The sequence below is a fragment of the Episyrphus balteatus genome, chromosome 3, assembly GCF_945859705.1.
Source record: "Episyrphus balteatus chromosome 3, idEpiBalt1.1, whole genome shotgun sequence".
NCBI classification, from domain to species: Eukaryota; Metazoa; Arthropoda; class Insecta; order Diptera; family Syrphidae; genus Episyrphus; species Episyrphus balteatus.
In genome coordinates, this window is record NC_079136.1 from 50,216,965 (window position 1) to 50,231,176 (window position 14,212).

The following is a 14,212-nucleotide window of genomic DNA, read 5'->3' on the forward strand; positions in this document are numbered from 1 at the left end:
TTTAAGCATTTTTAAAACATCTTGTATCCCAAATCGAGTTTGTTCATCCAACCAATCAGTATTTTCCACAATAGTTGTAAAACTGTTTACAATTTCCTTAATCATTTCATCGACTTCTTGTAGAGTTTCCTTATTAAAATGTTCTTTGATGTAAAAATATGTCAAAACCATTGGCATTCCATGTTTAACTTGTGTCAAACAATGCTGATGTTGATGTTTAAAAGATTTTACTTGAGGATGCATTTCGTAAAGAAATTTCAAAGCCATGTAATTAGCAAAAGCCTTAGAACTCTTACTGGCCATTTCGTTGAGGTGATTGAAATAGAAATCAAAAGGACAAGGAGCTATATCCGTTTCTGAAGTATTCCAAGCAATTTTAAAAATAGAATTCCATTGAGAGAACCTTTTATCTATTTCTGATTCATCTTCTTCAAATAAAACGTATCCATCTATAAGTTTGTTTCGAAAAACAAAAACTTCTCTCCACAAATCAATAATTTCTTCAATTACATTGTCAGCTGTTGAACCAACAACTCCGTAGATTTTAAGAAGTCTCTTCATCATTGCAACATTATGAACATACCCTAAAGATTCATTTTTCTTAATATTTTCCCAATAGACATCAAATCCGAAACCGAATGTGCCAATTTCGAATGACGGTGGAAATGGATACCTCATAAGAATGTCTTCTTTGACGAAACCAGTCACATCATATCGAACAAGATGTGAAGTCATGTTGAACCAATTGAAAGCTGAGGCATTCCATGTTGGATCCACGGCAGGAAATCCTCCTATGTCCTTAATAATTTGTAGATATTCTTCACTTGGTTTCAGTGGGAAAAGATCAGCGCTGTCACAGATTTCCACAAATTGTTTAACCTTTTGCAATTCTTCGTAATACTTTTCGTTCGGTTGACGTTTCTTCTGAAGAATTTCATCGATAATTTTGTCCACGGAATGGGATATATCATAGACACTATTCTGTTTACGAGTTAGTTCGATGTCTTCAATGACATTTGGATAGTTTCCACATGCATATTCGTAAAAATCATCACAGGGATCCATCGAAATATTCATGAAAGACTTCATTCGTTTTGAGTATGATTCACGAAACACATCAATAGGACTTTCATTTTTGAGCGCAGGACCGGCAAAACTTAATATTGTTGATTCATAGTAAATTAGAATTAATAGAAAAATCTTTGGAGAAAGTTTCATTTTTTAGACTTTGCGAATTCAACCGACTTGAAAGCAAAATAAGATTCGAATGTTTATTATATTAGTTGAATCTAAGAACTTTTGCTTTAACATTTTCGTTTGTTGTGTGCTTTCTTATGATAACCTTGGTTAGCATAATTTTTTATATTTTGCACGGAAAATAGATTAGAATTTTTGACCTTTTTCTATAACAAACTTATTTGACAAATCAAAAACTACTGATATGAAACTATTTAAAATGATAACAAAAAACCAGAAACCATCTGGTTTGATGGTTTTGAAAAAAACACAAACGAGTATACTGTCCAATTACGTTTTTTATTATGAAATTAATTTTCAATAATTGACATGTTATTCGCTTTCCTATATTGTCCTCAACCGACAAATCGAATAAAAAAAAAAAAAATAGAAAAATCAGTTTTTGACGTCGACGATATAAACACATGAGTGATACACCAAAAAATCAGAAAAATACCACGATTACAAATATGTATTTGGATCCCAGTTATTTCATTAGTGGCATGCATTCTGCAAGGCAGATTTGAATATTTTAAAATGCTTTTTTTCTAAACAGTCGAAAAAAAAATTTTCTTCAAACTATCAAATACATATTTAATAAGTTTATCATCTGCTGATATCAAATAAATAAGTCCCAGATATTTTTATTGTAGCTTTACCTCTCCCCGAGGTCTTTGGAACTTTACGAAAAGCTTCGATATCCTCATTTTCATACAAAAGGTATAAGGAACCCTGTTCTCCCAAAATCCAACCATGTAAATAAGTATTAGTAGACAAGCTGTAGGCTTTTCGTAGTTTATCCTATTTTTTCCACACTTCAAATGAAATACAAAAACAAAAAAGTTAAGCTGAAGATTTATATTTATTATCTTATCACCACATGCGGCATTTTTTCTCCGGATTCATTGCACTTCCCAAAGGACAATTGAATACTTTAGAGAATTCGTCAAAATTTTGCAAAGGCAACACAACACGATATTTATCCATTGGATATCCAGCATACAATTCACTCCAAAAATGCCTTGGTTCATATTTGGCGCAATAAACTTGAGCAAAGTTCAGGAAAAATGTCTGATCCGGGGATAGATTTAACCCTGGCATTGATTCCATTGCCTCTTCCGTCTTATTTCCAACTACTGCCTTTAAAACATTTCGCAATGCAGTCAAAGATCCTCTCAAGCCACCACTATCACAAACAGTCTCTGTCAAAGATTCCTTACCATCGAGCTTAATGTTAAGTTCTGGAACAGTAAAATTACTATGATGATCAATGAAACATGCTGAATTATTCTTCATTGCCGATCTTGATTTTCCTGTCCAAGCATGGATACTCTTGAAATGTTTTTCTCCCCATTTACCTCTCGGATCCAAACTATGAACAACTTCATGACCAATAATGAATCCAAGACCACCATATTTCATAGATTTCGGAAAAGATTGATGATAAATCGGTGGAAAAAGTATGCCTGCTAAAACATTTATGGAGTTTTCGGTAATATCATAGAACGCATTTGGCAAGATGGCTGTTAAAATATCAAATGGTACTGCATTATCGATTTTATCAGAATGTAAGTAGACATAGTGACTTATATCCACTTTGAACCTATTCAGTTCTAGATTGTTCAAAGCATAATTGTTGGTAAGGTTGAGTTTCTTTGTTTCTTTAATGTAAATGTCAGAAATGGGATCTACCACCTGACCAATAGTAGATTTAAGGATTTTCAAAACATCTTGTGTTCCAAATCGAGTTTGTTCATCCAACCAATCAGTATTAACCACAATAGCTGTAAAGCTTTTAACAATTTCTTCAATCATTTCTTCGACTTCTTGAAGAGTTTCCTTATTAAAATGTTCTTTGATGTAGAAATATGTTAAAACCATTGGAATTCCATGTTTAACTTGTGTCAAACAATGCTGATGTTGATGATTAACAGATTTTACTTGAGGATGCATTTCGTAGAGAAATTTCAAAGCCATATAATTAGCAAAAGCTTTGGAACTCTTATTAGCCATTACATTAAGCTGATTGAAATAGAAATCACAAGGACAGGGGGCTACATCCGTTTCTGAGTAATTCTGTAAGTCCCAAGCAATTTCAATTAAAGAATTCCATTGAGGGAACTTTTGTTCTTTTTCTGATTCATCTTCTTCAAATTCATTACAGCCATCTTTAGCTTTATTTTGAAAAGGTAAAGCTTCTCTCCAAAAATTAATAATTTCTTCAATCACTTTGTCAGCTGTTGAACCTACAACTCCATAGATTTTGAGAAGTCTCTTCATCATTGCAACATTGTGTACATACCCTAAAGATTCATTTGTTTCAATATTATCTGAATAGACATCAAATCCAAAACCGAATTTGCCAATTTCGAATAACGGTGCAAAGGGATATCTCATAAAGATGTCTTCCTTGACGAAACCAATAACACCATATCGAAGCAAATGTGAAGTCATATTGAACCAATTGAATGTCGAGGCATTCCAGGCAGGATCCACAGCAGGAAATCCTCCAATATTCTTGATAGTTTTTATATATTCTTCATTTGGTTTTAGTGGGAAAAGATCAGCACTGTCACAGACTTCCACAAATTGTTTAACCTTCTGTAATTCTTCGAAATACTTCTCGTTCGGTTGACGTTTTTTCTGAAGAATTACATCGATAATTTTGTCCATGGAATGAGTTAAATCATAGAGACTGTTCTGCTTTCGAGTTAGTTCGATATCTTCAATGACATTTGGATAGTTTCCACATGCGTATTCGTAGAAATCATCACAGGGATCCATCGAAATATTCATGAAAGACTTCATTCGTTTTGAGTATAATGAACGAAACACGTCATTAGGACTTTCATTTTTGATCGCAGGACCGGCAAAACTTAATATTGTTGATTCATAGTAAATTAGAATTAATAGAAAAATCTTTGGAGAAAGTTTCATTTTTTAGACTTTGCGAATTCAACCGACTTGAAAGCAAAATAAGATTCGAATGTTTATTATATTAGTTGAATCTAAGAACTTTTGCTTTAATATTTTCGTTTGTTTTGAGCTTTTTTATGATAACCTTGGTTAGCATAATTTTTATATTTTGCACGAAAAAAAGATAAGAAGTGTTGACCTTTTTTCTATAACAAACTTATTTGACAAATCAACAACTACTGATATGGTACTAAACAAAATGATAATAAAGAACCCATCTGCTTTGATATGGTCTTGAAAAAAACACATAAGAGTAGACTGTCCAATTACATTTTTTTTATTGAGAAATTAATTTCCAATAATTGGCATGTTATTCGCTTTTCTATATTGTCCTCAATTGACCTCCAAGAATTTTATTCTATAGCTGAGTTCTTAATTAATGTCAATCAATATTGTGAAATTTAAACAAAACAAATTATACAAATAGGAAACTTGCAATAAACAAACTAAAGAGTTTGTGTGTGTTAATATTGTGGTAACAGTTTGACTCGAATCAATAAATTCGTGCAAACATAATAATTAGCTTGGTACAATTTAATTTGTATTCCTGTGTGGTTTGAGAGAAATAAACTTTAGTAACGACTGAGTCTTTTGTACTTGGTCTTCGTAAATTATGAAGCATTATTGAGTACAAAAAATACAAAGGTCATTTTTTAAACAAATAAAATATAACCAACATTTTTGAGGATCAGTTTTTGATGTAAAAGGTATAAATACATGAGGCGTTCAGAGTCAATGTCAAGTCCACTTCTCTATAAGTTGAATGATTTAAGGTCTTAAAAATTAAGGGTTTCGTTTTATATCGAATAGAATGAAAGAAACAAGTTCTGGAGTTATGGAGCTATTGGTCTGTGAAACATTTATTTCAAAAGTTCCTTTAGACGCTGAGAAAAAGCTTCTCAAAGTTCAAAATTATGCACAAATTTCAAATGGACTTGACGTATCTACTTATTATTTTTCTGAACGCTTCACATGAGTGATGCACCAAAAAATCTGAAATAAATACCACGAAAAATATTTGGGTATCACATAGTTGTCATAAAAAATAAAAAAAAAAATGTATAAATTCATTTTGGTCATACTGATTCATGAGAATCAACAAGAACGAATATTTAATGGAAACCTTAATTTTAGTTTCTATACATTATTTGAATAACGAATCTGTATATATTTAGAAACGAATTTTTTCTTCTTAAACAAAAAAACATAAGTGAGCTCGTAGAAGTTTTCTTAAGAATTCGCCACAAGATGGCGGCGTGTGGGGTGCAATAGGTACAACTTACTTCAATGTTTCAGAAAAAAAGTAAAAGTACATAGGTAGTAGGTACCTACTATTGAATTCTACTATTTTTTTCCGTGAAAAAGTTACGAGATATAAGTTTTTCAACGGCACTCTTAATGTCAAAGAGCGTTCTTAATAAAAAAAAGGTCTTAGGCTCAAATGTTAAACGCATCGAACCATTAATTCGTCAACAATGTTCTTCTAATTCCACGAACCTACTTCATCAAAATACACGCACATACAAACCTGCACAGCTGCAATCTCCTTGCATTAGATTTATAAAAGATTCAATTATCTACGCAAATCTCTTCACAATCTCTTGCATATACCTACTATAAGCTAAGAAGTCGTGAAACAAATTACGTTCCACACAATTGAACCTCAACGCACACTCCTTTGGCGGTGCGATTTTCCTTCAAATTCTCTATATATCTATATACTTGCACATAATATCTAGTATCAAAAATGCCATTTCTCTTAAAAAATAAATTAAAATTGATTTATAGACCCCACAGAGTGTACTCTAGTACCAACATTTACTCATGCGTCATGCCTGCGTATCAATTGGATTTTCATCAACTTCGTTTCACTGATTTTTGTATGTTCATGTTTTTAATGAACCACAATATTACCACACATCATTTGGTTTTTGCTGTAGGTACTCGTCGTACTCTACTACCATTATAATATTTTATATCAACGATCATTACACAATTCAGCATCAACGTCAAAACTATATAACAAATCTGACAGAATACGCGAGTTGCATATTATTCATATCATAAAATTCCTAGACTCTCTCCAACAAACAATAGACCTACATTTTTATTTGAAATTTGAAATATTTGAAGTGTATACCTTTTTTTTTCTTGCCCCTATGATGACGATGATGTCTATAAACACACACGCACACACACACACATTGCAATCATGATTGTTGTCAGATTAAATAGGCATTGTGCTGTGAAAATGAAAGAAAAACCACAAGTGGTCCCACTGCACAATCTTGCGGCGATCCACTTAATTTTGGCATCTACTCAAGACTGTCAACAGCAGATAGATACTATAGTGACACTTGCAGAAAAGCGAAAGCAAATTTATCAGAGCGGGAAAATGGCACGAGTTTCATTTGATATAATGTATACAGGAATAATACACATCCACACATTTCTACCCTCTCTCAGAAAAGGGGTGAATGAATAGAATTTAATTAAGGAAAATTCACTGGGAGTAAGTAATGGAGAGAGTTTGAAAGAAAAATAATGTAAATTATGTTCCAATTACAAAACGAAATGATCCTTGAATGAAATGTCATGATTATTATATTAACCATCTTGTTGATCTTTTTATTTTTTTGTCGTTTGTTTATTTTTTTTTCTGTTGACAAATAATTGTCGTCATCTAAAACATCGCTGTTGTCATCATGGTGATCATCATAATTGGAGATGCAGAACAACATGGGCTGAGTTGCGATTGGGATTCTCGGCCAAACAATGAGGGGCGGATTTTCGAATTCAACGCCTTTTTCACTATGAAATATTTGATTCCTATCTAAAATAGAAAACCTTCAAATAATTTATATTAATTTCAGGACGATTGCAGAAAATTTTGTTAAAGTTTCTATACAACTTTCTGGATTCCTGTATTCCGGTAGTGAAATTTTAAACAAGCTCGTTGAACAGAGTTTCCTTAACATTTCGATAAAGCTTTCCAAATTCATATAGGTAATTAGTAAAAAACCTCTAGCTCGAAGAAGATTGTAATAAGAAACTTTGCAGCTTCTCATATCATTACCAGAAGAAAACGAAACTTTGGCTAAATGTAGGTCGGTTGAAAGAAATTTCGTTAAAACTTCGATAAGACTTTGTACAACGACTTTTGTACAAGACTTTTTTCATCAACGTAATTGTCATAATTGGCTTATTGTACCCAATGAAAAATTTTGTTTTTCACATGTAAGGTCTTGCAGAAACGAAATTGAAATTGTTTGTTAGGTATTGAAGGCAGTTTCGTTAAAACTTCGGTAAGACTTTTCGAGTTTCGTTATAAAAACACACAATAAACTATATTAAAACAAAAATTAATAAAGAAGATGAAAGCTTATGTTAAACGGCTACTTGAACACAATTTCCTTAACACTTCTTAAAGACTTTTCGTTTCTGAAAGTAAGTACACGGAATATAGCCTACAATAGTTTTTATTAAGAAACATTGCATCTCACACACAACAGAAAGTGCAGTTTTTGGCTTAAAAGAGTCAATTGAAGAAAGTTTTGTTGTAACTTCCATAAGGCTTCTATAGGTACTGGAAGCACATAAACCACAGCTTTTATTAAGAAGCTTCACGTCTTCTTTAAAATAAGTATACTTTTTCTTGGTAAGCTCCCTTTGAACACAATTTTGCTAAAAATTGTTTTGAAAGTTTAAAAAAAAAAAAAATGCAGAAAATTTCTTTAACATTTCGTTAAAATTTCGATAAGTTTTCTTTTGGAATGTTGCTGCTAAATAAATGCACAATGAGCTTCCAAAAGGCTTCCTTGATGATATTATTTATTAGTTTTTAAATAAAGTACTAGATTTAACTTTGTAACACAAAATGCCTCCAAAATCCAAGCGCCCTAGATCGCTCCAAGAGTGTCGTTCATTTGGACACTCCGGCTGTTAGCTTCTCAAACAATTTGGACCGCACTTATGTACAGAAATGATGATGATAAAAACAAAATTATAGCAAAGAAAAGAAAAATGTGTTACAAATCTGCGAATGTTGTTGAAGTTAAAGAAAAAAACAAAATAGAAAATAACAAAAAAAAAATATTTAGATGGAAATAGCACATGTGCACGCCAGTTTGCCAAAGTGCCAAATTTGCGACGACGGACGAGATACGAGAATGACGACGACGCACGATGACGCCGGCCGCGACTACGTATCGGAAACGCAACGCTTCGTCTATCTATGCTCGCATGTTCCTATAAAGCTGACTTGATTCCTTAAGAATTTGCATGCGTTTGTTTGTGTTTTTTTTTTTTTTTAATTAAAAATGTACGCGCCCCAAATGCGAAAATGCAATTTTTTTTTTATTTTTTTACTGTAATCATTCTTAAAATAAATGATGCAACTAATCAGACTTACCAAATATATAATTGAGTTTTATAATTTTAAATTTAAGTTTTTTTTTCTATTTTTTTGCAAAGGAAGTTGTGGTATAAAATTAAATTAGAGATGAAATGTTGTTGGTAGAGAGAAAAAGTGAGAGCATCTGGAAGCTATTCGTGATTTTTGTGTGCACAGCATCACTCTGGATAAAAATGGTCATTGAACGGGAAGGAATTTTTTGGAAAATGTATGGAAAATTGGGTTGTTTAAATTTTTTATTAGAATTTTTATTAGAATTAGAAATTCAAGAATGTACTAGATTGCCTCCTATAATTTTGAAAGTGAATACGATAAAGATATCAAAGTATGTATTTCAAAATTTTCTTCCTATCTTTTTTTAAATTTAAATTCTAGTACTTTCTACACTCTTTAAAAAAATTCTAATTCTATTAAAAAATATCATTTGCACTTTGTAAAACATGTCAGGGGTGCTGATAGAAAATATATTTTTAAATTGGGGGAGAAACTACCAGCCAACAAATGGGGCTCCTTTTCTTAATTTAAAAATAACCTTTCCTCTGACCCTGATTAGAGTGAGATTTTTATTGCAGTTCAAACTCTTTTTTATGTTTTTTTTTTTTTTTCGTTAAGATAAACTCGAGTGTTGGGGTGTTGCTCACAAACAATGTATCTTTTTCTTTATGCATTTTTAAATGTTTGACTTCGAACTGCCTATGTACTCTAAATAATTTTATTTATAGAATGACTTGGTTTATTAAAAATAAATTAATGTATATCTTTTGTATATTGGCGCCATTAATGTTTTTTTTTTTTTTTAAATAAAAGTTCAAGGAACAATGTTTTATATTTTTTTTTATTTTCTTGAAGATCTCATCATAAAACAAAGGATATGTTGCGAATAAAATGAAATGTCTGGAAAGAAAACTAAAAGAATGAATTGTCGCCAATTTTTGCAGACATAATTAACATGGTGTGTGCAAGTGTCGACGATTCTTTAAACTTCCATTTAAATTAGCTTAAGTGCTTTTGAAAAGAAGATGCAAGTTTCCAGACTGGTGGAGCATAATAATCATTGACATTTATTTTAAAAGAAATAAATTTGGAAATTAATAAATAAGAACCGAGTTAAGTGTTAGTTAAGGAACTTAAATTTAAAATTAATTTTCCTAGATTGTAACTCAGTTCGTATTAGACCTTGGCAAACAATATAATTTATTTTCGAATAAATTATTTATAAAATTAACTTTTGTCGATGAAATCATTAAAAACCAATACTGGTAACTTGCAACCCTCAACCATTCCCAGTTTGTATACGGAATGAGGTCCCCTTCATTCACGATTTTTTTTTCTGTAAAAGGTAAAAGTGAGATGCATTTTTGCATTACCATGATACTATTGAAGGATTTTCAATTCCTTGCAATATTTTGATTTTAATTCAACAAAAGGCCATTTATTCGGCTCTCAATCCTCAAGCTACAAGAACTTTTTCTAACTTAAAACTGACTTTTATCATTCTTTTTATATGGGTGAGGTGATATAGTGGCCAGCCTTGAGAGGCGTATTCATGATGGAAAGTTCTAACGAAGGTCATATTGAGAATTCTTTGGAAAATCGTTTCACAAAACCGAGTGCTGTGTTAGCATTGTGAATTATGTCTTCAATGTGCATAAGAAAATTGAGATCTCGATTATATAATAAGACCAAGGTTTCATAGCCGTATTTAGGGGGGGGGGGGGGTTTGTTTGTTTAACCCCCAACGAAATTCTTTTTCAGAAAATCAAAAGATACCTATATTGTAAAAATATACAAGTCTAATATATGCAGCACTAAATGATTTGTTTTTGTATTTTAGTGATTTGATTACCTATATGAAAATCTCCCTTAAAATCACTACCAATTTTGCATCGTTGCAGAAGCTGTCGATGAAGTTTGTATAAAGGAAAACAAAAATTGTTTGTTCCATTACAAACAGTTTTTATCTCTTTGACCATTTTCTTAAGCACTATGTTAACACCTTAAAATGCTCTTTTAAGAACCCTTTAAATACCACAAGTACTTATGCAGGGTTTTTGGTGCCGGCACTAAACTATGCTTTTTCAAAGGGTTTCGGTGGCCGAAGTCGAATCCAAAGACGGACTTATTCGATCACATCTCGTTTTTGAAATATTACCCTTAAATCTATTTAAATCTTTCAGACATCTTTTCTACTGTCCGAGATATCTTCAGTTGCTTATTACCCACTTTTTTTCTATGTTAACCTTAAATCCAAATAAAAATAAATGTATCGATTTATTCAGAGACTGTAGTTCTTCTCAATATTCTTGTTTTTTGATCCCCTTTAATAAAAAAAAATAGTAGGATGTCGCTGCAATACTCGGTTTTATATATAAATTGCATTTTTATATGGTGCGATTATACTTTTGCAAAGCACTGTATTTACAACATTTCGTTATTCTTTTGTTTCAAATTATGAAATTAAACAATTTCAGTTTATTATTAAATTTCAAAGTGAAGTATAACACTGGTCAACAAAATTCAACTTCTTTTTTGTTACAGAAAGCTGGGTATACTCTTCTATAGGTTTTTTGTGTGCTGAGCTCGAAACCGAAGTCAGAAAAATTCGATCACATCACGTTTTTGAGGGTTATTTTTTAGCGTTTACTTATTTTTTTTTTAAATTGAATTTGTAACAGTTTCTAAAAGAATTAAGTTTTGTCTCTCTAAATCCGTTTAAATCTTTTAAATATCTATTTTCTTCCTCGAGAAATCATAACTTGAAATCAAAGTGTTTGGGGCATCTCATATTTATTTGCTTTTAATAGCAAATATCGAAAAGTTCTGTAGGTACCAATCGCTTTCAAATTTTAACACAATTCTTTTAGAAACTGTTACAAATTTAATTTAAAAAAAAAATAAGTAAACGCTAAAAAATAACTTTGAAAACTGGTAAAAATCGGCATTTTCGATTTTCTAACTGGAATATCTCCAAAACGTGATGTGATAGAATTTTTCTGACTTCGGATTCGAGCTCAGCCTATAGAAAAGTATACCCTGGTTTCTGTAACAAAAACCTTGTTGACCAGTGTAATTAGCTCATGTCAAACAACTTGGATTATTTAAAATTTTGGTTTTTAAGTATTGCTAATTTCATTTAGAACTCAATAGATAGAATGTACCTGTCAATTTTCTGCTACAAAATTTCAGTGCAAGAAAAAGTCCATTTTTCAATGTTTTATATATTAAATTGTACGAAATGAAATCCTAGCTACGGCTATGCAAGGTTTAGTTTACGTTAAAAAGTCATTTTTAATAATAGGAATAGTTAATAATATTTTTAAAATTTCTTTTTTGTTAAAATTGGGAGGGGCTCATAGTTTTGCAGAATCCTGTATTATTCGATTAGGAATACGGACATGACAATGTTGCCGTCTGCCGAAATTGACATTTCAGTAAAATAATATTTATTTTATATAAGAAGAAGATGTATCAAAAAGATTAACTCACAATAAATTTGAGATAATAAATTACAAAAATAAATATTATGCAAAATATTAGAAAACAGTTTATATTTACATAGATACATATGAGAAATAAATTCATATTTATTTAATTTTAAATTTTCAAATTTTAATTTTTTTTTTTAATTTTTTTAATTTTTAAATGGGAGAGTGAAAAACCTGAACGATTAAGCAATTTTAATGATTTGCAACATAAAAACTAGTAAAATTAATAATAAAACGTTAAAAATAAAAAAATATCAATTTCAAAGATTTGAAACATAAAGATTTGATTTAAAAACAATAATTTGCAACCCTTGAATTGAATAGAGACTTGTTGTAAGACCTAATTTATCAAAAAAACTTTTACAATAAGTCATAGCATCATTGCAATATTTATATACAAAATGAGCCAACCACGAGCGCCATCTAATATTTCGTACAGAATATTTACGGACAGAAAACTTTCTTTGAATTGTAATCTTCGGATTTCTTGCAGAGTTAGGCATATAGCAATGAAGTGTCAAATGTTTTCAGACTCTCACATGTTAAATAGATTACAAATACAATCCTGTATTTCTGACTACTATACGCCCGATTTGTGCATAAAAGTGTTAAATGTATAGGTATTTGAAATCTAAAAGAAAAATATACCTATTTCTTGAATAGTTCTATTTATTTTCTTTATCTTTCAGGAAGAATTTCGACCAAATCTAATTCATTTTCTATTTTGCAAAATATTCATTTGCAATAAATTTTATAAATTATACGAAATTGAAATTTAAAAGATTAATTTTCTTTGATTTCCAATATAAACATTATAAATCTTCACTAGAATAATCGCACTAAAAACCAGAAATGAACTATAAATTCTTAAAAATATTGGGACTAATCTCTTGGATGTTGTACCTACATCAATATATGCGCCTCTTGTTGGTCTTTATAGTTCTTTTCAATATCAAAATAGAAGAAAAAAAAAAAAAAAAATAAATAAAATAAACTATACAACTCAAAAACACAAAACGACGCATTGTTTATGTTGGTTTGGTACTGCTTCTGCTCCACAGTCACATCGTATATTATATTCACTACCCCTGACAGGCGCATCCAACTCAGATAACCATATTTTACTGCGTGCATTCAAAAAGCCACCAAACACACCATAATCTTCCTACTACGGATCATTTGATGCAAATTGCAAAGGCAGAGAGTTCTACTTGCTCGCTGTTGTAAAGCTGTACAGAATACATTGCAATGCAGCACAGTGATGTTATCAGGAAAGAAAAAATTACATTCAAAAGAATAAAGTAAAAAATAAAAAAAATATAAAAATAAGGAACAAAAATTATTCACTTGCATGCAATTTGCGCTGAAACTCCATAAAGTGTACCGTACCTATATAACATGCATTGGGCACACACATAATACACTCCAACTAATCGACTAATGTGACCATTTAATCTTTTAGATAAACATTAAGAGCATCATCATTATAAATGGTCTCACAAGTTATAAAATGTTGAGATTTTATTCGTTTTTATTTCACTTTTTTTTTCATATATGTATACAATACACGTTAGAGGATTGGGATTAGCATGGTGCAAATGCGTATAAACACAGTGGGGTCAAATAAGATAATTTTTTTAAATTTTAGTTTGAGATTATGGACATTGATCTTTAAAACAATTCACAGAAATTGTTTAAAAACAAGCTTTTATTCAAATTGCTGTTTTGAAATGCTTTCAATTTACAAAAAATTCCATGCTTTTTATAGTTTTTAGTCCCCAAACGTAGCCAATGAATTCAGAAACTATTTTCTATTATGTTTATTGTACATTATTAGGCAATTGAGCGAGAAAAATCGCTAATTTGTAGTGTATAACAAAAATTAAGAAACTTCGTTCTTGTTGATTCTCACAAAATCGAGTCACCAAACTCAATTAAAAATCCAACGCTGTTGATCGGTGATCAAACAATATTTATATTTAACTGCTCAATTGCTGCGAATTTATGTAAGTCAAAAAAGTTACCGACCCCAATGTGCCTGCAATATGTGCATGAGTTAACTAACGAGGGCGATAATCTTAGAAAAAGTGAATGACAATGC

The 14,212-nt window shown here is 30.8% G+C and overlaps 2 protein-coding genes across 4 annotated transcripts in view; both read right to left on the minus strand.

The window, feature by feature from the left end:
• Positions 1 to 14,212, minus strand: part of LOC129916685 (fibroblast growth factor receptor homolog 1-like) — an 89,404-nt gene that overhangs the window by 35,599 nt on the left and 39,593 nt on the right. The gene's annotated exons all lie outside the window — the stretch shown is intronic.
• On the minus strand, positions 2,080 to 4,235 carry LOC129916694 (neprilysin-4-like). Its single transcript, XM_055996793.1, has one exon. It carries the CDS (start codon positions 4,171 to 4,173, stop codon positions 2,110 to 2,112), a length of 2,064 nt encoding a protein of 687 aa, XP_055852768.1. The 5' UTR covers positions 4,174 to 4,235; the 3' UTR covers positions 2,080 to 2,109.

Coding starts and splice junctions, on each gene's coding strand:
- LOC129916694 (XM_055996793.1), bottom strand. CDS start 4,173: ATGAAACTTTCTCCAAAGATTTTTCTATTAATTCTAATTTACTATGAA.